This window comes from Saccostrea cucullata, unplaced genomic scaffold (assembly GCF_032062105.1).
Source record: "Saccostrea cucullata isolate Sc308-1 unplaced genomic scaffold, CSIRO_AGI_Scuc_v1 ctg2876, whole genome shotgun sequence".
Classification (NCBI taxonomy): domain Eukaryota; kingdom Metazoa; phylum Mollusca; class Bivalvia; order Ostreida; family Ostreidae; genus Saccostrea; species Saccostrea cuccullata.
In genome coordinates, this window is record NW_026927466.1 from 79,536 (window position 1) to 104,573 (window position 25,038).

General features: G+C 34.1%; 3 protein-coding genes across 3 annotated transcripts in view; 2 read left to right on the forward strand and 1 right to left on the reverse strand.

The window, feature by feature from the left end:
- Positions 1-25,038, reverse strand: part of LOC134274558 (PRA1 family protein 3-like) — a 142,026-nt gene that overhangs the window by 8,328 nt on the left and 108,660 nt on the right. The window lies entirely within an intron of this gene.
- LOC134274559 (uncharacterized) lies at positions 7,831-8,397 on the forward strand. Its single transcript, XM_062756830.1, has one exon. It carries the CDS (start codon positions 7,863-7,865, stop codon positions 8,382-8,384), a length of 522 nt encoding a protein of 173 aa, XP_062612814.1. The 5' UTR covers positions 7,831-7,862; the 3' UTR covers positions 8,385-8,397.
- The window catches only part of LOC134274555 (uncharacterized), a 140,428-nt gene continuing 137,377 nt past the window's right edge, over positions 21,988-25,038 (forward strand). Inside the window, exon 1 of the mRNA XM_062756828.1 lies at positions 21,988-22,098. The gene's annotated coding sequence lies outside the window, so the exon portion shown is untranslated. The remainder of the gene's footprint in view (positions 22,099-25,038) is intronic.

Below are 25,038 nucleotides of genomic sequence, written 5' to 3' on the forward strand. Positions count from 1 at the left end.
TCCGGGAAATTGTTCTCTCCTATAGGTCAATTCTTTTGTCAAAGCGATTACATCCTTTATTAAATCTTGTATATACTATTTAACCTTTCAAGCCAAGAAACACAATAGGGTACTTTGTATTTGCCCCTAAGAATTTTTTAATGTAGATGGACTGCACATGACATGTAAGGCACATATGAATAAAACCTTTATTCTAAATCCCTTTCCAGCTGATACTCTATCAAAAAGGCATGATCTAACTACACCTTAAGCTTCCTACTTTGGGAATTTTGGGGAGCCCTCCCCCCTTTCCTCCTGCAAAAATTTGCTATGGAATGGGTTAATAAAAATATAGACTTCAAAATTCTTTTTAAGGCTGTAAAAATAGATTTATGATAGAGAGCATGAAAATTAATATGCTAAATTAGTGTAAACCTATCCTTTCTATAATACCCTAAAATTCTGTCGAAGTTTATCTAAACTTAGCACTATGAAACGTTAACTCCGACTCACTTGTGGATTTGTATTTGTATCCCCTAGCTAACCTATATTTTACTCCAGCATGCTAGAGGTCGTGCTGGAGTAACGACGAGATACCTTTGGCTTGGCTCCGAGGTACATAAGGAGCGTAGGGACGTTAACAGAGGCTCTTATACATGTAGGAGTAACCTGTATTTGTACCCATTAGCTGATGCATGGATGTAAACTACATGTATATAATTATGCTATTATGCACCGACTAATGCATCTTAATCCCATATGAGATTAATGTGTAAACAGAAATTAATTCAGCTAACTGCTCACATGGGGGATAAACACATACCATATTACATGTGAATGGCAACTGGGTTTAAACTGATATTTTCAATAAAAAAATGCCCCTAAGATATGCATATGCGTAAGCTAACAGTAAGCGCCTACTTTTTAAAAAGAAAATATTGTAGGAAATGGATCAGATTTAGCCTGTGGTACACTGTACAATATGTATCTAACCCCCCCCCCCCCCCCCCGAATTTGTATCTCTATGCAGTTAGGAAATCTTGACTTATGCCGTTCTTTCATTTTATTTATTTATTTTAGAATCTTATAATTCCACATGAATAAAACCAGTTATCTAAACAATTTATCCTTTATGAGTTTAAAATCTGTGAATATAGATTTTAGAATTTTAACTGAAGCAAGTTTTATCTGTGTGAAAATAGCAAATCTTTTGTATCTATTAAATTAGAGACACAGCAAAAAACAACACTGACAAAAATTTAAGCCCCATTTTAAACCTTATACTGGAAGTCTCATTATAACCCTCTTTATTTTATTTATTTGTTGATTTATTTATTATTATGAGCATTCATACAGCATATGCCATAAGAAAAATACACAGAAAGACCAGCACTGCGAGCCTTATTCAAATGAGCCTGCATTGACTTTAGCACCTAAAGAACTCTGTAATTTGTCCCTCATCCCTTTGCAAAACTGAATTACTTGATTAAAACTGATAAAAGTTCAGGGACTTGAAGTTGCATTTCCTATTTCGAGGTACACTTTAACTGTTGAGAAAGATAACTCAAAGGAATAAATGTTAATTTACTAAAAAATTTGATTAGATTAGCTTATAATTTATTATTCATTTTATAGTCTTTTATTTGTAGAATTATATTTAAATACCTAAGATTTTCTTCTTATATAAGTCTTAAAGAACATTGTCAGGAAAGAAAAGCCCGTGCTAAAATTAATCTCAGTGTGAATTATCGACATTTGTGAAATAGTCTATAAAATAAATTTAGTAAAATAAGTTAACCTGATTTGTCATGTTAACTTCAGATGGTTTACTTTTCATTCACTAAACACAACTATATAAAATACAAGGCCTTTATGCAGTTAAAGGGTGAGAAGTCATAAAATGTATGTGTCTTTATTGTGTTATCAAGATATCATCAAACCTACTCAACTAAGGTACAGGCCCTGTTGGAAATATTCATAATTATTTTCATATACACTGAAGACGGCTTCCAAATGAACAAACAGCCTAACCTTCATTTATTTCCTTTATTTATAACTTTAACCAAACCAACAAAAATGTCAACACAGAATTTATATGTGAAACAAGCCTTTGACCCCCTTTACTTAATCTGAACACTTATATATACATATATTAACCAGCAAAATAATAGCTACACTTGCTAGATAATAGATATCTACATGTACTTAATTAAAATAAAATTCGGAGAATCCTATCTATATCAACTTGTGAACCATTGAGGCCCTAAATTACTACGCACACATTGTTATTGTTCTGGTTGAGTCTGAAGTAGTCCTCCTTGTCAAGCCCCCTAAGAGAAGAGATATCCGAATAGATGAGGATGCTGCTGGTCCTAATATAACTATTAATATGTAGATTTGACAAACAATGTACAATTCAACTCGGGTGTATAGAACCTATGCCCCCAGCTTTTACAACCTGAATTGATCATTGCAATGCTTTTCATCCAACTGAATTTTTTTTTTTACTCAAAATCTATTTAGTCATCATTCGTATTTACTTACCTTGAGTTTTTTCATAGCATGTGGAGGTCCGTGTTTGCTCTGCTCTTTTTTGTATATTTGTTTAATGGACGTTGAGATTGAATACTGTTCGTTATTTCCATATCCTTCATGTGTACATGTGCAACTGTAAATATGTATAAACAAATACACATCTTATTTCATGTTAAATTCATATACATAAAAATGCATTAATTGAAATATAACACCCAAAAGCACCACAATTTGTTCTTTATTTTACTTACAAATATTTTATTTCACAATAAATTACTGCTTTTGTTGCAATTCCATACCTTTCATGCCTCTCTTTGGACCATTGTTAAAGTTGAATGGCCTTGATTGAAAATTTATGTCCTTTAATTAGAGTTCTGTTCCTATGTGAATCACGGTAAATAATTCTAAAGACATGATACAATAGCTTTATCACACTTTAATTTATTCTAAATCTGAATGTTTTCTATTTATTCCCTGTTTTAAAGAAAAGTTTTTTTTTAAATGTCAAAAAATATTTTAAATGAACAGATAAATACAACAAGCCTAAAGTTACAAAACCATACTCATAATGTAAGAATTATAAATAATTATGTATATTCCTATTTCTAAACCCCCTAAAGATAGGCCAAGGGATCTACATGTAAGTATCTAAATATAGGCTACCATGTGTAGGGATGTTTGACCAATGACCTTGAATAACATGGACCGATTAAAGTTGAAGTTCAGACCTATTTTTAGATTAGCTCATTTTGTTTGAATAATATTTCACTAAGTACGCTTTACTTCATTCAAAATATACTGATGAAGTTGGTTATTATTACCATACTTGTATATCTTGTACCATGTGCCAGTCTTTAAAGTATGGACGGGAGACAAATCAATCTGTTTCAATCCAATGAAATATTTGCCATCTAGCAATATCAATGTTGATAAGATAATCAATGTTAATTCTTTGACTGAAACTTAACTTTAAAAAATTGGAAATTATGATTAAATATTTCATAATACAGAAAAATAAATCTGATACTTTCATCACCCACCTTTCACTTTCATTGATGCATAGAAAAGGGGAGATAACCCGTAAACCTTGTGACTACGTCCTGACACTGTTTGGATGGATAAATAAATTCCGGTTTGTCTCATTTATTCGATTTTTCACAAAAAGGAGGTGAATGATGACATATAATTAAAGGATATAGAGCTTTGATAACGACGCATAATGAGAGATGAACTCAAATATGCGGTAATATATCCCTTTCCTCAATATTGTCTCATATGATATATAGATGGGGTCATGTTTGAATTACAATGTTTATTGTTACGATGTATCGCCTTCTTTCTGATCTTAAAAAGACCAGTATTATTACTATAAATCACAGGCAAAGAACATTATACATCATATTATATTGAATGAAATTTTGAAAGGTTTTCATGACAACTGTACATGTGACAATGATCACATTAACACAAAGATTTTTTAATGAACGTGTCAAATGAATTGATGTTGAGCTAATTGATTTTTTTATATGAAAATCGAATATGAAGACCATATATAATATGTGTCTTTTTACAACAAAAGCATAATACATAGACATATATAGTTGCTATGACAACTAGTAAAACTTAATTTAAAATTAAAGTTCTGGATTAATATGTGATCCATGTTGATCGATCCAAATTTTATTTTTTCCCCACATTTTTCAATCCAATAATTATATATAAACACAAGATAATCTATCTTGAAATATTTCTGATGTTGCCATGACAACGATTTTGAAAGTTAATTATTTTGGAATTAAGAAAAAACACACCTTTAATTTTTTTAGTATATTTTTAATTAGGGCTCAAATTCACATAAAATATGATTGAGATGAAGATATGTCTCTGCATATTAATTCAATTTATTCTCAAAAATGTACAAAAAATGCAATTTTCCAAAAATGGACAATTTATCAAAATATTGAGATTTAAGTGATTAAATTAGATACAATAATGATAGACAAATGTAAATAACTTGCATCATTTTTGTTGCTTTAGATCTTATTCTTAAGCAGATATATTTATTTTATATTCAAATTTATCGGTTGTTTAATTATTTTTGTTTTAAAAATGTCAAAAGTAGTGCCCTGAGAGGCGTTCAGGAGGCCATATTAGAGCCATGTGTGGTTACCATGGTAACGGCACCCCCAATATTTTTGTGTGCTAAATTTCAAGAAAGGGTGTTATATAAGTAATAATTGTTAAAATTTTGCACAAAATCGGTGACATCACCTTTTCATCGATTATTGAGAAATTTTGGTTCTTATAAAGAATGGCTCTTAAATTCGCATAATGCATCACAATGAAAATGATAATCTTAGCTTGATGATGGCTGAAGTCCATTTAAAGGAATCACAACATCAATCGCTAGGACATTTAAATCTTTTGAAAGAATAATAATACCGCAAAATTTAAAGTTTAAAGTACGCCATTCTTTAGTTAAAGCATTATTTCACACCTTTTTTTCTATGGGCAGTCTGTATGCTTTTCAATTCATTCAGTTATTCTGTGATCATTATCAACGTGCAATTGAAATACAAGGTTTGGAACTATGATTCGTATTCTCAGATAGAAAAAAAAGAAGTACGGTACTGTACAAGATGTGTGTTTTTCCGAAAATTTAATATATAAACAGTTTATAAGTACGTTATTTTGATTCCATTCAAATTTAACAGTAAGTCCTACTATACAATCAAAAATATATTTCTGTTTAAGTTTGAATTTATATGCATGCTTATCTGACATTGATCGATATATGAACTGTTCTTTATTAAGACAAAGTTGAAAGAGAGAACGAGAGATAGAGACAGAGAGAAAGAGAGATATAGAAAAGTAAACGAATTGTAGATTGTAGAAGCTATATTACCAGGTGTATTTAATATCAATTTGAAGACCTTCATTGGTACTCCTTCCTCCTTCATTGAATCTAATATGTAGTTTCATTAACTGTTTTGACAGTCACCTGACGAATGCATGTATTGTGTACTGTGACGCGTAATTTTTCTTTTAGATCATTAATTTTAATTTTTTCTCAAGTTATTTTGCTAAACAAAACAGAACTTATATTTAAAAGATGCTTTTAAACATGAAATATTTATTTTAATTGTAATTGACTCATTTTGGCAGATTTTGTGACTACTGAATGAGCTGCTAAATCATGAACAATCTAAGACTTAGGACGCAGTGTAAAGCCCGATTGTGTTATGAATGTCAGGAGGATACAGAATTCTACTGTAACACGTGTAAACATGACCTCTGTCTACAGTGTAAAGAGAGACATGTTATTAGTTTAAATACCATAAGCCACAATGTTGTGATTTACCGTGAGAAGTATGAATTCATTACAAAACAGGAGACCTGTGTAAGACATGAATACAACATCTATGAAATGTTCTGCAAGTCATGTGATTTGCCTTTCTGTTTCCAATGTAAAGAACACAGAAATCACAATATACTTGACATTAGAACGGCATACAAAACAAACCGTCAAAAACACAGAGAAATCATTCACAACATCAGAAGTGAGACTTTCTATAATAGCTGCTGTGTTCTGACAGGAATCAAAGCTGATATAAAAAAATATCACTCAGAAATCTCCAACAATTAGTCAAAGATGTTAATAAAAGCCCAGAAACTATAGCTACGTAACGTCATAGACGCTGCGCAGGTAGGTTAAGGTTACAAGCAAATATTCTACTTGCCTATACATGTATGATATAACGTCATAATAAGCTATATGACGTGAGATTTAGAGATAACAATTTCTTAAAATCGATATCTAAGATTGATTTGAGGTCTTAAAATGAACCAAAATAGGCAGAGGAATAATATCAACGGGATTTTGTCGTTCCTGGGCCTCTGTAGTTATCACAGGGGTTACATACCAAACCCGTGACGTCATAACTGTTGATCATGCAGTAGCAGAGTGAAAGTGAAAAGTAACGAAAATTGATGTAAACAAACACAAGAAATCGGAGTTGAAAAGCATTTAGAATGAAATTCATGTGTGATTCTTGTGGGACTAAAGCATATGAATAAGGTATGGTAATATAATTCTGTAATTTCTTCGTAAAATGAAAGAAGGGAGGGTGTTTACTTGCCGATCAGCCTTTCCTCTGTCGTTCGTAACAAAAAAGATGCAAAAGTTCAACACTACGCCGCATACCTTGAAACTTAATTTTTGTTTCTTTCTAAAGTTCTTATTCTTTTGTTTTTGGAAAGTGCTGCTAGAATCGTATGGTTTACGGGAAATGATGCATTTTTTTCGATGTTATGAACAAAATGTAAAAATTTTGGGAAGGTTTCGTGTGAAATTGTTGAATAATTATTTCTATAAGAGGACAGTAGGATTCTAGCAGCACTTTTCATGTGACAGAAATGTTTTAACATAACTGTTAATATAAATTGGAACTTTTTATCCCCGGGGTAGTGTTAAACTTTTCACTTTTTCATTAAGGCATATTTTCTAATTATAGACGTCACGTGGTGACGTCATGGTGAAGTGCCTCCTGTAGTATAAGTTCCATTGAAGTCTATAGAATACATGATTATAGTAAAAGTTTTATCCTTGACTTTTCCGATTTATTAGTGTTGCATAATTATAAAAATGTGTTAATTCGCCGAATTCTGATCCATGTGCTGCCTTAACAAACCCGCGTGCCATGTGTGATGTTAAAATCAGATGCAAAAAAATTATTCAAAGTTTACATCATCAGAAGAGAAAAATAAACAGACACCTTGCCAGTATAGAAAACGTTGAACACAGATCTGACCATTTGGCAAACAGACCTCTAAAATTCCTTATATTCCTAAAGAAGACTCGTGTATACAAGTTAAAAGACACTGCTAGTCTCACACAATACGCCCTGGTTTGTCTGATTGAAGAAATCAACACAAAGGATGTGACTAATTTACTGGGTGAAATCCAAATAATAGAGACAGGAAAAAGACAAGTGAGTGATGAAAGTCTGCTGAAACTGATGTCTACACCTGTGTTACACAGGTCCGTCAATGTACCAGGTGAAATATATCATATTTCCGGTTTGACACCAGACCAGGCCTGTATCAGTGATGGTAAAAATCTTAGCTTGATAAACTTATAGGGTGACATGCTACATCATCATGAAATTGACTTGTTTGGACAACACACAGTGAATCTTACTGGTGATCTTATTTATATACACAGGGATGGTAAAATTATCAAGCTCTCTAAAGATAACAGAACAAAGTTTACATTGATGAATAAAGAAAAACCATGGACACCACAGTGTATATACTCCTCCCACCTCAACGGTGAATTGCTGGTCGGGATGCAGTCCTGTAATTCAGGCATAATAGCACGCTATAATGACAAAGGGCGACTCAAACAGGCAATACAGCATGACAGCACAGGCCAAAAACTGTATTCTGATCCTATCTTAATCACAGAGAACAAGAATGGAGATGTTATTGTGTCTGACTGTTATTATTTTGCGAATGGTGCTGTTGTGGTGACAGAGAGTGGAGGAAGACATCGTTTCTCCTACAGAGGTCTACCATCAGGATCAGGACTATTGCCATTAGGAATCTGTACAGACGCTCTGTCACACATCCTGGTGTGTGATTTAATCACCGACACAATACATATGCTTGGCAGGGACGGTCACTTCCTGTCATTTATTCTGACACGGCATCAGGGGATAAACAAACCAATGGGCCTGAGTTATGACGACAAAACTCATCTTCTCTGGGTTGGATTACGCTATGGGGAAAAGAGATTGTGTGTATACAGATACATAGAGAGGCAGGACTATTTACAATACGTAACAAATCAGAGTAAAATAAATATATGACATTACACATTTTGGACTGGTCATGACACTGATTCAATGCATTTATTTCTCATGTATTTCTTATCAAAAGAGATAAATCGATCAGTTTCTATGAGAAAAAGATTTTTTATAGAAAATTTATTCAAAAGCCTGGAAACATGGATTTCAAAAAATTATTTTTGTTTCATATTTTTCCATCTGGATATAAATAGTTTCAATGGAAAATATATACCTTGACTTTATTTATAGCAATCAGTAGCTTTTTTCCATGCCACAATGGTGATAATCCAGTTAATTCTAACTTTATTTAAAGCCTAGTGATATACCTAAATGTTTATGCATAAACAAGTTTTATTGAGTCACGTTTTGTCCGCCGTCACATTATGTCCGCCGTCACGAAATGTCCGCCACTTTTTCACTACAAAAAGTACGCTGTTGAGTCACGTTTTGTCCGCCGTCACATTATGTCCGCCGTCACGAAATGTCCGCCACTTTTTCACTACAAAAAGTACGCTGTTGAGTCACGTTTTGTCCACCGTCACGTTATGTCCGCCGTCACGAAATGTCCGCCTCTTTTTCGGAAAAATCGTCACGTTATGTCCGCTGTCACGAAATGTCCGCCTCTTTTCGCTACAAAATGTCTGCCTTTCTCCCCCCAAAATAGTAATATTATGTCCGTCGCCAAGAAATGTCCGCCTCCCCCCCCCCCCAAAAAAAAAATCGGCACACTATTTCTGCCGTCGCAAAGTGTCCGCCGATCATCTAAAATTTCTTCTCGTTATGTCTGTCTCAACAAAATGTCCATCAAAAATTAAAAATAGTGTTTATTAATGATAACGGTTTGTCTTATCTAATTTGCAACAAATGATTTTTGCATGTTGATAAAACAAGAATATCAACAGTCTCGTTTAAAGTCATCATTTCGTAAATTCTATGGTTGATACAGTGACCTTGTCAGCAAATACAATTTATCATTGAATGAAATGCTGACTGACGTTTTTCATACCAATTGTTAGTCCATTATTTATACACTGAATTGACCACGGATTTTTTCCGTTATTTCCTGATTATGACAACGAGCACACGGCGGGTGTGACCGGTCGGCAGGGGATGCTCACTCCTCCATGGCACCTGATCCCACCTCTGATGTTTCAGAGGTCCGTGTTTGCTCTGCTCTTATTTTGTATATTTGTTTAATGGACGTTGAGATTGTATACAGTTCGTTATTTCCATATCCTTCTCTTAATTGTTTCGATCAATTAATGGAGATTTGTTAAATTCCTCTTGATTGTTCATGGTATTTGAGAATTTAATGGCATGTTGTAAAAAAGCAATCAAAATTAAATAAATAATCGGGTAAGAATTGATTGGCGAAATTTGAAGAGGAGAGAGTATTAGCATGTACGTGTACATTTAGGTACAAATTGTACATGTATACATTTTCTAAGGATTTTCATGATATGTAAAATTTTAATTTCTCACAAATACGAAATTTTTGCTGCAGCAGACAAGGATAAAGCACGTTTTATGCTCTTCCAAAACAAAAGAAATGCAATTTAGCAAATTTGGATGGGAGAGGGGGGATTACACCTCCTTTGGGATATGCTAGAGTGAGTGAAAGAGATATTTATTGTGTTTTAACATAAGTCCCGGTAATAAGCTCGTGATAGGCTACTTATAAAGTTTATGTATGAAAAAAAAAATCGATTGTTCAAATAAAATACGCGCCTGCAATATTTCATGCACTGTTTTAATATGGCATATTCATAGATTTTTATGATACATATTCTATTTATAACAGATAATTTCAGTATGTTGCCTGATAACAGGAACATTGTGATTTGCCGCTTAAATCAAAATGTTTCTTGTTTTAAATTCCTAACTAAAATGTTTTGTGTAGATATGACGAGATATGACGAGTTTAGATAAAACTATTCGAGCAAATATCACTTTATCCGGGAATTATAAAAAAGAAGTTTTTAGTAATTGTGTATTATATACTATACTGTGTATATTTATAGGTATTACGTATTTCTTTTTCATTTACCGGTAAGTTCGGTAAAATAAATGGGCATATACGTCAAGTGCGACGTTTCTACGTCTGTATTCATAGGTATCTTTTCGATGTATTGAATGGCCCTTACAAGGGCCGTTTATTTTCAACTTCTAGGAGCGACTCTTGATGGTCTTGCTTATTGAAAGCAAGAAGAGGACTGTTCCCGCCCCGTTGAAGTGGGTCTCATCGGAAAGGTAATGTCTTGGAAATTTGACATATATTCTGATGAAGTTCTGCCAAGGATTTTCTTCTTCTTATTGTTAACAGTCCTACGCCTTGCATCAACCTCCCCACGCTGCAGAGGAAAGCGAAATCTTCCTCTACAAACGATCTGTGAAGAACATCTCTGTTTGTCTGCAGCTGGAATTCAAGACTTTAATTTGGTCGAAAAGGCTTTACAGACAGTCAATGACTGTAGACGCCTCGGCTCCACTAGAAATGTCGCTTCCACCTAAGCATACTACAACGATGTCTGGGTTATACCTCAACATCTTGGAGATGATATTTGGACAGGGTACCTGTAAAGTGCGAAACGAAAAAGAAACGAAACGAAAAGAAATCTACCGAAACGAAACAAAATCTACCGAAACGAAATCAAGACGAAACGAAACAAAATCAAAACGAAACCTGCCGAAACGAAACGAAACAAACTATTGAAATCTGTGTTTCCCCCTAAATCAAGGTAAATCATGAAAATATTTACACGGTGTAGTACCTAAACGGCTGCTATCTGAACAAAATCGCGTTCAGTGCTGCTATTCGAAAATTTCACGGCTGCTAGCAGAAATAAATATGTTGAAAACTCTTAGAACAAGTTGTAAAACAGTGAAATATGACCCCAAATCAAGATAGTCTCTGAAAAGTCCGGGTGCACGGAACAAGTAAGGTATTTCTATAGATGTTGTCATGTGTAATTTGCTGAATAGCCCTCTAATAATTTAAAATTAGTAAAATTTCCGAAGCCTGTACCGAATCTTCAGTCAATAAATACCCACTTTTCATGCTTTTTTACATCATCTATTATTCAGATTGTGGGTATTTTGGTATTTGAAGATCCGTCAATCTATAATAATTCTTAGAAATATTTTTTTAAAAATTGACAAGTGTATTTTAAAAGAGATTTTTGGACAAAACACGATTTTTTTAAAGTTACGGTTGCTATCAGAGTCTTAGCATATATTGCACCGGTTAATAACTGAAAACATCGCATCGACTGCTATTTGAAAATTGTCCTTATTAACAGAGATGTGAAACAAACTTATGGCAGCAAATGTCTAAAATATACATTTTAAATACCGGTATCTAAATTGCATGAAAATTGTCCTTATTAACAGAGATGTGAAACAAACTTATGGCAGCAAATGTCTAAAATATACATTTTAAATACCGGTATCTAAATTGCATGTGAAATAAGATGTCTATATGCAGTTGACTTTTCCCAACTTAACTCAGGGGTGTAACTTCGATTTTGAAAAGGGGGAGGGGGCAGAAAAATTCAAATCTATTTTTTTAAAAAGCAGACATGGGAAAAAACAAGGAAAGTTGTCAAACTTCCTTCAGTGCCATTTTTTCTCACACGCTACTGCCTACCCTTCTTTGACTGTACTGCAGTAAAAAAGGGGGCCTTCAATGAAAATTTTCAATTTAGTAAATGTGATGCTTGGAAGAAAGTCAACAGACCTTTCAATAAACATTTTAGAAAGTAAAGGTTATGCTTAGAACAAATTGCGGAGGGGGGGGGGGGGGGGGGGTCTGTAACTCAAATGTATCGTATTTTTGCAAAGTAGAGCTGATCTTCGAAAAGCATTGCTACACAAATCAAAAAGAAAGCTTTATGAAAGGACCCGTAAATCAATTTGAAATAACATATAATATATTTTTACTATCATTTACAATCATTAATTTTCTTTAAAATCTTTCTTAAGTTAGAGTTTTTGGGGATTTTTGTAGCCTACATGTACACTTAAACATGTATAATATCTAGAAAAGTTTAAGTGTAAGCTTTGTCAAATATTTCTAATTCCATATTTCTTTTTCGAAGTACGGTGATGCATTGGTTCGTTGTATGACTAACATGCAATATTCAAAACATCGACCCCCCTTCCCCCATTAGGCTTTTAAGAGTTCTTTAAATTATATAGGCAAGAAAAGACGAGCACACCCCCCCCCCCACGAAAGAAAGCGTGGTTTTTATATTGATGTTTTCCACTTCTTTTTACTTTCATATTTCTTGTAAATTGATTGACTTAATATATTTCATTAAAATAATTGTTGGACTCTGGGAGTCTTTGACACTACTACAGCAAAGATTCTTTAAAAAAACACAGAAAATTCTCTTAACAAAAAGGTGGAAAGAGGAGCAGACACCCCACCCTTTACCTTCAACGTGCTTTCCCTGATGCACATGTACAGTATATGAACGTCCTATATATACGTATGCAAATCGTAATAAATGTAAGCTCCTATGTACATACGTTATTGTCCACGTTTTACTCTTATGTACATTGTGCACTTTACATGTACTTGAGAAATTATCAACGTTCGACACCAAACCTTTATAACTTTATGTGAGCTTTATTCATTTTACAATTCCTTTTTTTTTAAAATCAGATATAGAGGTTGTTAATTTGTGGGTTTATGCTTGGATTTATAGAGGTGGGTTGCGTGAATGTTTGAGACAAATAATCTCTCGTGGTTTGTGAATCGAGAATTATATATGATTTTTTAAATTCCAAATCGTAAATTTGATCAATCTGGCATAATAACATACCTGAAATATAATGAATGGTCACATGATTTAATGACCAACACAAAACTTTAACAGTTGTGTGTGTGCGCACGTGTGCCAAAGGCGTAGGAATTGAAAGTGGGGGGGGGGGTTACACCAAAAAAAAAAAAAAAAAAAAGAAGAAAAGAAAGTATATAGTTTTCTTAACTATAATTGCATAACATATGTAAATTGAGAATGTGATTTCATGAAATTTAAAAACTTAAACCTATTCCAATAGTAACCGGTGCCGTTGTCTAATAGTAGCCGTAACACAAGATTCTCCTAATAAAAACGCTCTAGCCTTTAAGAAACCCATCAAAGTGGACAATGATATAAAATAACCAATACTATTTACAAATACACAACGAACTATTGATTCATTTTTACCAAATATCTAAAGATTTTGAAGAAATTTCAATATATTTCTTACGTGCATGTAAATGTGTCCAACGCTTTCGACAGTTTTCGTCTTATATATCAGCAATTCTTTAATTCATTAAAATTCTAAATATACAAGTTAGTTTAAAAATATATGTAACGTTCCGTAAGAGTGGAATACCAAGCAGCTAAACTTTATTAATTGAATTATTGACCATTTTGTTGAGCCAGCGAAGAAAAATACTTACAATTTCATCCATTTTTTTTCCACTAGCAACCGCTCAATTTTCAGATAGCAGTGATGAACGCGCAATTTTTTCTGATAGCAACCGTTTAGGTACTACATCGTGATTTATATATTTGTTACTCCTTGTGGACGTTTTTTTACTTCAAATAAAATGCATATGTAGTTCTTGCACTTGTTAATAAAAAATTTGATTTACGAAAAATTATGCTCCCTTGTCAGTCTAATGAAGGATTTACATTCTTGCAAGCTGCAAATATGCACGAACGCACGTACTACATGCATGTAAAATTTCAATATGAGAACTATTTTCAAATTTTTATGTCTTACATTTATTTCCAGCCCTTCTGTATATAAATACAAAATATCTATCAAAACTGATATGTTACATGTAAAGGCTCGTTTATGTACGGGTCGAAATAAAGTCACTGTACTGTTGTATGTAGCAAATGTCTTAAAACATAGGATAAACCAGAGATTTCCGAGTATTTTGTATATCATTCCGAGATGTCTGGTTTTATAGTTCAATTATACAAGTAACTCCAGCCGGAATCTTGTGTATCCTTCCTACGTACACACGGTCCTATTTTTTGTAATTAAGTGGTAATTATTTAGTGTTATATTAACACAATTAAGTATGACATAAACGCAGGGAGGTTTAGCCCCCCCCCCCCCACCTTTTTGCAAAGGTACATATTAAACAGGTATTGAAATTTTGGGTTTTCCTTTCTGTTTGGTTAAGCCCCCCCCCCCCCCCCCCTGTCAATTTGCTTGCAACGCCCATGATGCAACATATCTATCAAAACTGAAGTTTAACAGAGACTTACGAGTATTTCAATGCGAGGTGTCTGGGTGGTTTTATCGTTTACTTATACATGTAACTCTAACTGCAGTGTGTATCCCATCTACGATCATACGACCTTATTTTGTATCGGGGTAATTTTCGAGGGAGAAATGAGTAGTTTGCAATAAAGAGGCTCGACAAAAGACGTCTAAAAGGATTTAATTGACAAGGAAATATTCTCTCAAAGCGAACGATGTCAAATTAATGTATGTAAATTATTAATATATTAACAAAATATGAATCTGAAGCGAGGGTGCTTAAACTTCAGTTAGGACCCCGTGTCAAAAACAAGATGGGTATCCCTCATACGAAACAAATGCATGTGCAAACAAGCTTACTATATAAATTTTATATGAAGTAAAAATAGACCATATACAGTTACACATCACATCTTATAACTTGATGTATACAAGTTTACCTTAATTTGAAAAACATTCTGAAAGTTTTGTTTCGCTTTGTTTCGGTAGATTTCGTTCACTGATAGAATTACCTAGTTAAACTACTTTGGTAGTGATTGTATGGACAGTGATTAGTAATAACTTTGTTTACTAGCTGAGATAGTGAAAAGTGGAGTAGTGGTCGTAAAGATACTTAAATACCTAGTGAAAGTTACTTATGAATGCTTAGATTTACTAATGTTATCTAGTAAATCTACCCAATACCTAGTAAAACTACTTTTTAGGTAGTGATTGTATGGACAGTAAATTTACTAGTCTTCCCAGTGACTTTCACTGATTATTTTTTTCAGTGATTCGTTTCTATTTCGTTTCGCACTTTACCGGTACCCAGTTGGACAAGGTTGAGAAGCTGTCATCCCACCAACTCCAAACCACCCGACTTCAAATGGCAGGACAAAGTCTGTAAAGCTTGAAGCTACCGTCACGTAGAATGAACCGAATATGGCAGCTCTCATGGTGGCTATGAAATAAAATTACAAACTTACACTTATAAAACACTCGAGGCAAATTATGAAATTAAATAATGATAATCTCTTTTTGTCACCTTATAATAAAAATGCCCGTATCTAATGTAAAAATATTTATTATGTATGATTTTTCAAAAAAATCTTTCGGAAGTTATACTAATTGGGTTTTGAAATCAATTACTGTGTTGATAATAAATGGGTAATTTGGTTATAAATTACGTCTAAATATCTTCATTATGAAGTACGCTAGGAGTTCAATAATACTGCTAAACTATCTAATCATTATCACTACTCCTCAATAAAATGTTGCGCTCTTATAAACCTTACATCTCACATCAATTAGACGATTGATTCTAATTTTTATGGTGTCCGGATAGGGCCATTTGCATTAGCGCAACATCGCATTCAGATAAACGCACCGTGGCGATAACACACAACACGCTGTTGCGCTGACACATTACATGCCGACGCGCTAACGCAACTTTGCACATCGCGCTGTCACTCAAACACACAACGCGCCGTCAAAATAACAACACAACTTTGCACAATGCGCTTTTAGCGTAAGCGTGACGGCGTGTTGTGTGTTAGCGCTACGGCGCATTGTGCAATGTTGTGTTAGTGCGACAGTGTGTTATGTGTTAGTGCGACGGTGCGTTGTGTAAGATACGTTGGCGCGAAGGCGTATGGAGCAAAGTTGCATTAGCGCGACGGCGTGTTGTGTGTTAGCGTGATGTCGCGCTAACGTAATGGCCCTATCCGGACACCATACATTACCGCTACATACAGGAATGTGTAATTGATGACGCAGAAACTGAATCCTAAATTCTATATATCTATACTGTATATATCTATAATGATTCAAATAAAGTTTGCAATCTTATTCAGTCTAAAAAATTCCCGTGTTTGGAGATATGCTAAACAGAGCCCTCAGTAATGTGTCTTTAAAAGATAAAAAGTGTGGAGAACACTTAACCAAATAGCAAACCATTTAAAGTGACCAGGGAAATCATTTCTTATGCATGACCATGTACGGTTCTTTGTACATATATAGAGCGCAGACTCAAGATGGGCATTGTAGCGATATTGTCACAATATTGTAAATATTGCTCCAAATGCGCTTCCATACATATTGGAGTGTTTTACTTGCACGCATCGATGGTCACTGAATTGTAGCATACAGAGCTGCGGCATCGGTTCGTAAACCTGTTTGTCAAGTTTAACGATACATGTATTTATAGTCACTTATCCAGGGGTTTTGGCCAGGTTTGTCAGATTAGTTCAGGACACCAAACTGTGTGGACGGTGTTAAATTATGACCCATATGAAAATCTATGAAAAGCAGGGGAGCAACTGCAGATTGCAGCACAGGCTAGAAAGAAAATGGTGAAGATAGTCAGAGATATAGATGGACTCGAACTAGGAACCGTAGTGTTACTTCGTAATCGTGTGACCGGCAGGAACAAAATTCAGGATACATGGAGCGAACATGAGTATGTTGTGTTAAGGCATATTGACCTGGAGAATCATGTGTATGAAGTATACCGTAAAGACTTTCCTGATGACAGACGGATTGTGAATCGAGTACACCCTAGAATTAAAGCGAAAGTAGATACTGTGACACAAGTGAACAGAGACCATTCTGAAAGAAAGAACTCTAAAAACATGGTGAGTGATTGTGTCGATAGTGATGGTTCTAGTGACGATGAATATCTTATGTTGGATGATTCTGGTGTGTCTGTATCTTCACCTGTAGGGGGTGCGTCTGTATCTTCACCTTTAAGACTTCGCCGTAGTACATGTACTCGAGTTGATGAAACAAGAATATCAACAGTCTCGTTTAAAGTCATCATTTCGTAAATTCTATGGTTGATATAATGACCTTGTCAGCAAATACAATTTATCATTGAATGAAATGCTGACTGACGTTTTTCATACCGATTGTTAGTCCATTATTTATACACTGAATTGACCACGGATTTTTTCCGTTATTTCCTGATTATGACAACGAGCACACGGCGGGTGTGACCGGTCGGCAGGGGATGCTCACTCCTCCATGGCACCTGATCCCACCTCTGATGTTTCGGAGGTCCGTTTTTGCTCTGCTCTTAATTTGTATATTTGTTTAATGGACGTTGAGATTGAATACTGTTCGTTATTTCCATATCCTTCTTTTAGTATTTTTCGGAGCCGAGGCTGACGTCATAACTTATCACACTACAGCAGAGGCATAACTTCATGTGAAACGCAGACTAGTTTTTGCTATAGTATTTTTGATACACTACAGTATCCAGTTGTGTATTATGTATTTTTGCTAATTTTTACCTGGTGTGCATTTATGTAAATCATTATAATTATGCATTTCTTAGAATTTCATGATTTGTACATGAGTTGTGTATTTGGTGAACTTATTTCCCGCCAGACGCTACATGTGCGCCAGTTTAGGAGATCATGCTTATCGATAGAATTGATAGAATTATTAAGTAGGTAATAATGTCATATGCTTCTGTATCATAGTTATGCATAATAACAAGGTTGTTGCAACTTTATTTCTAGTTTTAATGTAATAAACGTAACTGAGAGAAATTTGTATGTTGTATTTCGGAATTACGGATTACTCAGTTCGGAACTAGGTCTAGGTTTTACTTTTAGTAAGTGATAGATGTTTCCTGTTTGTTTGTTTACCGATAAGTTGTTTTCATTTGTATGCATTGAAGAGTGATTCAAGGTAAATTAAACATGAAGAATAGATTGTATGAATAAGATTTCATGATGTAGCAAATGTTCAATGATTTTTATATATTTTAATGTCATTTTTGTTCATAATAATAAGGGAATATTTAACTTGTCTTTGTAAACGTTGACTTGTGACCCTGATGTTTTATATATCAGTTTGATGGTATAGATGTTGATGGTTAAGTCTATTACTTTTCTTGACTGTATACATGTAGAAGTCTGTTATTTGGTAACGGCTATGTATATTATTCTTTATTTAGAGTCATGCTAGGTATTAGGGCAGTTGTTTATTTTAAAAGTCAGTATCTGTGTCATATTAAGTTGACCAGTTTAATCATATTAGTGTTTACACTTTACCGTGAGTACATAATAGTACCATGTGTTATATTTAGTGTAGGTCTCACTATATATGCTTGTATGTGACTTTAGTGTGAAGTAGTTTGATAGTTATTTAAATGAACTACTAAGTTTATAAAGGATAACATTGTAATGAATCAGAATTAGTTAAGTGGATTGAAATGCCTTTGATATAGACCAATCGAATCATTTTATATTTGACCAATCAGCGCTTGATATTATAACCAATCAGAGTTCCAGATTCATCAACCAATCATTAGAAATTATTAACCAATCAGTAGTCATTAGGCATAGGAAAAATAGTATAAATACAGGGATCAATCTTGTTTCATTTACTTTTGGTGTAACTCTTTGTCAGAGTTAGGTGACTTGGGAAGGGTAACTGGGCTTTGTCGGGAAACAACAGAATTGTTATTTAGACCACTCAGCCCAGGGACCCGGTTCCCTAGTGAGTGTCTTTCTGACTAGCTATGGTATATTTGTGACCTTAGCGTGTGTCTAACCAAAAGTCGTGTCCTGTTGATAGCTATGGTGTTTTGGTGACTTTAGCTTGTGTTTATGTGTCTTAGATGTATCTGTGACTTTGTGATTTTTATAGGGTGTGTTTTAGGTAGTTGTAGACTGTGTCGGGAAACAACAGAACTGTTCGTTATACCACTCAGTCTGCAGCTACAGAGATAGGTTTTATATTTGATCATTGGTTTGATAAATTATTGGTGATTCTTTTGTTACAGTTCGTTTTCATTTCGCTTACTTATCATTATCCAGATAGGACCAAGGAAAATATATTTATAGGGAATTTCAGTCAGTTTCTTGTTATTGTGCCGTTGTTGTTGAAGTTTGTTTGGTTCATATTATAAATATGATACTTAGGAAGGAATCCTAAGCGAACTCAATTAATTATTATTCATTTGTACTTTGTAAAAACGTTACAACATGAACCATCATTCAGTATATGCACTTTGTACATACTTTATAACTTTTGTTTATTGTTGTACTTTGTTCTTTGCAGACATCACTGCTGCCTTTTGGTTTAACACGTTACAATAAAGTGGTGAACCTTTTAAGAGTCTTGTCACTTGGCTACAATATAGTGAAATTGCATAAATTATTTGACAATCTTCTCTGCTCCTGGGCATTAAATAAACAAACCAAGTACATAGTTATGTTTAATAAGACTGCCTCTACCAAAATCGGGAATTTCATGGCCCTAGAGCCAGGAATTCTAGTGTTAGGGCAAGACTCTATTAATTATATGGTGAAATACATGAATTCTTTGAAAATCTTTTCCTTTGCTCTTGTTTCATATGCCATTGATCTAATTACATATTTATAATGAAGAAAGTTGTCTTTTTAAAATGGATAAATTCAGGGCTCCTTGGTCAGAAGTACGGGGGGTGTACTTTGTCTGAAAATAAGTTACTGTTTGCCCTAAAATCTGCTCTTTGGTATTAATCAACCATTCTAAGTATGATAAAATAAAATTTCTAAATATGTGGCCACAGGGTCAGTGGTTCCTGTGGGGGTGGGATGCAAAACTGGTGGTTATAATGTGGGAAATGCATTTTCTTTATTACTCTGATATACATCTTGGTATTTAGTAACCAAAGTAAGCCTGGTAAGTATTTAATTATTTTAAGCCTATGTCAAAATTGTAAATTTCATTGCTTTTAGATTAAACACGACATAAGTTCAATTGCTGGAGAGTTGTTACATGATACTCAGGTGACATATAATGCCCGCGGGCCTCTTGTTTTCATTTTGTTATATTTTCTTTTCATCGGCCACTGCACTTTACTCTATATCTATTTTTTTCGTTTTGTTTTATTTTCTTTTCATCAGCCGCTACACTTTACTCTATCATTAGCTTGCTTACGAAAAAAATGTGTTATTTCTTACCTTTTGCTTAATCTTGATGTAACAACGCAAAATATAATAATCCAAAACTCGTGTTATTACATATTGCGTTGAGTTCGGCGCAAAATGCAATAACGAAAAATGTAATAATCCTCAAAAGTGTGTTGTCACATTTTTGCGTTCTTCGTTGATTTTGATGCAAATAATTCAGGTTTATTATATTTCTCGTCATTACATTTCGCGTTGTAACAGTTGAAAAGGAGATTAAATTTCTTTAAATAACTGTTTTGTAAATCAGCATTTTTATCGAAAGAAACAAACAAAAATTAGATTTATGTCCCGTTGATCTTCAAATCAGCATACAATATCGACCTAGCTACCACGATCAAGACTGTAATTTTACCCCCCCCCCTTGAAAAGTAAGGGTATATAGCAGTGGGAGCGTCTGTATTATACTGTAGCCATCCCTTATCTGCGACTACTTTACATCAGTGAATGAAATTGAATGAAACGTCACAGAATATTTACTACAAAATAGCATTTAGATTCAATGTATGGACCTTTATAGGATACCATTTTCTCAATGTCGTAAAAAAACGTTTTTTCATACGTGTTAACAGCATGGACTGGGTGTTCTGAGCTAAACAAAATGTTACCCCTTCGTCTCCTACTCCCTCTTGCATGACATAGTGCACCTCGTAACAGTATGTAAACGAGATATCTGAAGGTTCCTGTTGATTTCATACATTTTTTTTTCTTTTCATAATGTTCCCATGCCCATCAGTAAAACAAGCTTTATATCTTTATATCTTTAAATATGTTTCTGTTATCAGAGAGTATTTGAAAGTCTTTCTTTTTTTTGGATACAGTGTTAAATATTCATACAGCGAAGTTGAGTTTCATTTAGATGTGTAATATAAATGACATTATTTTAACAATTCGTAATGCTTTTGATACAATTTCATCAATGAAATTCTGATCTTGAAAAAATTATGTTGAAAATTTCAATTTATTTGTATTTACAAGATAAAGCACAAAAATATAAAATTTCTTTAGTCAGAGGATATATATATATAAAAGTCATATCTCAAAGCAGAATGAGTTTTAAAAAGCAAGAGGAAGGAAACCGACAACATACAGACGTACTTTTTTTTTTTTTATCCCAGATCTAGTATTTCATTTCCTGTTTTTTGCCGCGACAAGAAATTATACTGTACATTTTATTATTTCCTTATTGAAAGTCTCAGCGTGTTATTATCGCATTATTTTATTCGTGATAAAATTACATGTATTTCAAATTCAATTTCTGAGTGCATGTGAATTATGATTAGAATTCCCCATGCCCAGTTTTTTGTCTATACGGAATGATGATATGTGGCTGTATTCTACTCACATTATCACGTGGTTAAACTTTGACCAGGAAGACGGAACATTTACAGAAAGACCAAGTCACGTGACTTATCCGAATCGGCTACATTTAGGCAAGGTATCATTTCGATCGTTTCTAGTAAAGAAAGTTAAATGTTGACATGTAAGGACTAATTTTCCGATTTATTTTATCCCTGCTTTAGGTGAGTTAATTTCTTTCTCTGTATTCTTTGTATTTGGCCGCCGAGGGATTTTATTCCTAGCCTATTACAGTGAATGTTTTTTTCTGAAGTCGAATGAAGTTACTTTCTAGCATCCTTCAGTCACGGGATGGGTTTGTTTCCTTGCTTAGTCACATGGCCAAATCATGACCAAATCTCTGTTTAATATGAAAGTTATATAAAATCTATTGCATAAGATCATGAACGCAGTTAGTGCAAAAATAAAGAGCCCATACCTTTAGACATTAGGTTAACAGTATCAAGTTATGGGCCGTAGCAGTTATACTCAATAATGATTGTCCATCACAAATTAGGAAGTCAAACATTAGGCATCATTGTAGGGACTAATGAGTCCATTATTATAGCGTCATTGTAGCCTGGTTCCTGGTCCCAGTAATGCTTCGTTCACTCCGCGTGTCTTGTATTGGAAAGAATGAACGTTGTAGAGAGTTCATCATTGTAGAGTCATTATTAATGCTTCGTTTACTCTATATCTCCTACATTGCTAAGGATGAGACAGGGGAACAGGCTAAGAGTCATTGTAGAGAGTCCATCATTAAATAATGTCATTGTAAAGAGTCCATCATTATAGTGTCATTGTAGAGAGTCCATCATTATATAATGTCATTGTAATACTAAATATGCTAAACTGATTGCTTCAAAACATATTTTCAATCAATAAAATCGGCATCGGAACAGTAGGGCGCTCACTTCTTGATCAGGAGGCCCGGGCTCAATTCTCGTTTGACACCCCGTCAAACCTAAGACGTAATGAATGATATGAAAATAAAGAACTGTATTTAATATCAAAGTCCATAAAAAAAATACAAAATATGAGCAAAACAAACACGGATCTCCGAAACATCAGAGGTGGGATCAGGTGCCATGGAGGAGTTGACTTCCAATGCCGACTGGTCATACCCGCCGTGTGCTCCTTGTCATGATCGGGAAATAAGGGGAAAATCCGTCGTAAAATCAGTATGTAAAAAATAAACTAACAGTTGGTATGAAAAACGTCATTCAGCGTTTGACTCGCTGATAAATTGTATTTGCCGACTTGACCATTTTAGCGACCAAAGAACTTTCGAAACGATAACTTTAAACGAGACTCTTGATATTCTTGTTTCATCAACTTATCTGTCAATAACTAATCTCGCTTTAGAAACTGCTCATACGTAATGCATGTTCTTTTGTATCGAATCCACTGAGATATATGCAGGTAATGAAGGTATATTTTCTTGCGTAAGTAAGGGAAGTTGTAGATAGAAAAGTTAAAGTCATCACGTTTATCATAAAGAGTCCATCATTATAGCGTCATTGTAGAGAGTCCATCAGTATAGAGTCATTGTAGAGAGTCCATCATTATAGAGTCATTGTAGAGAGTCCATCATAATGGCGTCATTGTAGAGAGTCCATCATTATAGTGTAATTGTAGAGATTCCATTTTTATATTATGTCATTGTAAAGAGTCCATCATTATAGCGTCATTGTAGAGAGTCCATCATTATAGGTCATTGTAGGGAGTCCATCATTATACATTTACATTCGCTGTGTTTTTCTACTGAGCCAACTGTGAAATTGATTTGAAAACCATTTTCATGTATACACATGCGTAGAAATATACACAGAGAAACGTGCGTTAACGTGACGTCACAATAAGGCTACACTGACGTAAGTAAAAGTATAAGAATATAGCGCAGCGAGAAGTACAAATATTGAATACATTTTTGGTGCTTCCAAACATGTAAAATGTAAATATGAGGAATGTTTTGAAGTTTTGTGTGAATTATTGGTGTATGAATCACACAGACTTGCCCTTAGGCATATTTTTCATAAAGCGCTTCAGGAAATATGCCTACGTGACAAGTCTGTGTGATTCACAAACCAATAACACATACAAAATTTACCGGGGGGGAAGCTTAGCCCCCAAACTTTTTTTGCAAATATATATTTAATATAGGCATTGAAAATTGAGGTTTACGTTTTAAGTTGGTTACCCCCCCCCAGCCCACTTTCAAATAGGCCCCCTTTGAAATGCTTCCAAAGCCTATGTTAAGTTGGTATAAAGAGTAATTGTTGTCGATGGAAAAGTTAAAGTCATCACGTAAATCATAGATGACCATTAACGTCTTTTTCAAGTCAAATGTTTAAGTATGAAACAGACGTAAAGGTGGTGACGGTTCCCTCGCTAAGCGTACGGCACTAAAAGTGAAAGTCATGGTCTTTTGGATGAGAAGTCCCCAACCACTGTAGGCGTTGGCACGATATAGAACCCTCACTGCTAAATGGCCACGAGTGCCGACTTTAGGTCTAAATTTGAATCCCTTCACGGTGCCATCTCTATATAAGTGAAATGTTTATGCATGTGACGTGCAACAACGTACAATCAATCAACAAGTTATTAAACAGTTTCAAAAACATCAAAATTTAGACTTATTCATTGCAAATATCTACACCCTCAGAAGATGCGTCATAATAAATAGTAAAAGATATAATAACAATATTATTTAATTATTAAATGAGATCTCGGTCAGAATGTGCTTGATGAACATTTGAACCAAACTGTTGCTCTTCAAAACTTGTTACCCTCATACAAATTCAATAAATAAAATTTTGCAAATTGAAAGTGACGTTTATGAATATAATAAACACACAGCCTAGATTACATTATTTTCTTTGAAGATTGTGCGCAAATGAAGTTTTATATAGGTTAGACGATACGCTCATCAAATTTCTGTTTCAAATATTTTTAAGCCAGTTAATGATCATTTAAAAAATCTTTAAGCAAAAAAAATTGGTTTTGTAAGATTAATTTTTTCCCATAAGTCTTATGTATGAAACTCTACGTTTGCCTTCTTGCACAAATGCTTGGTTAAGTACCTTCATTTTTTGTGAGTAAACATATTAAAGTAACAACACTTC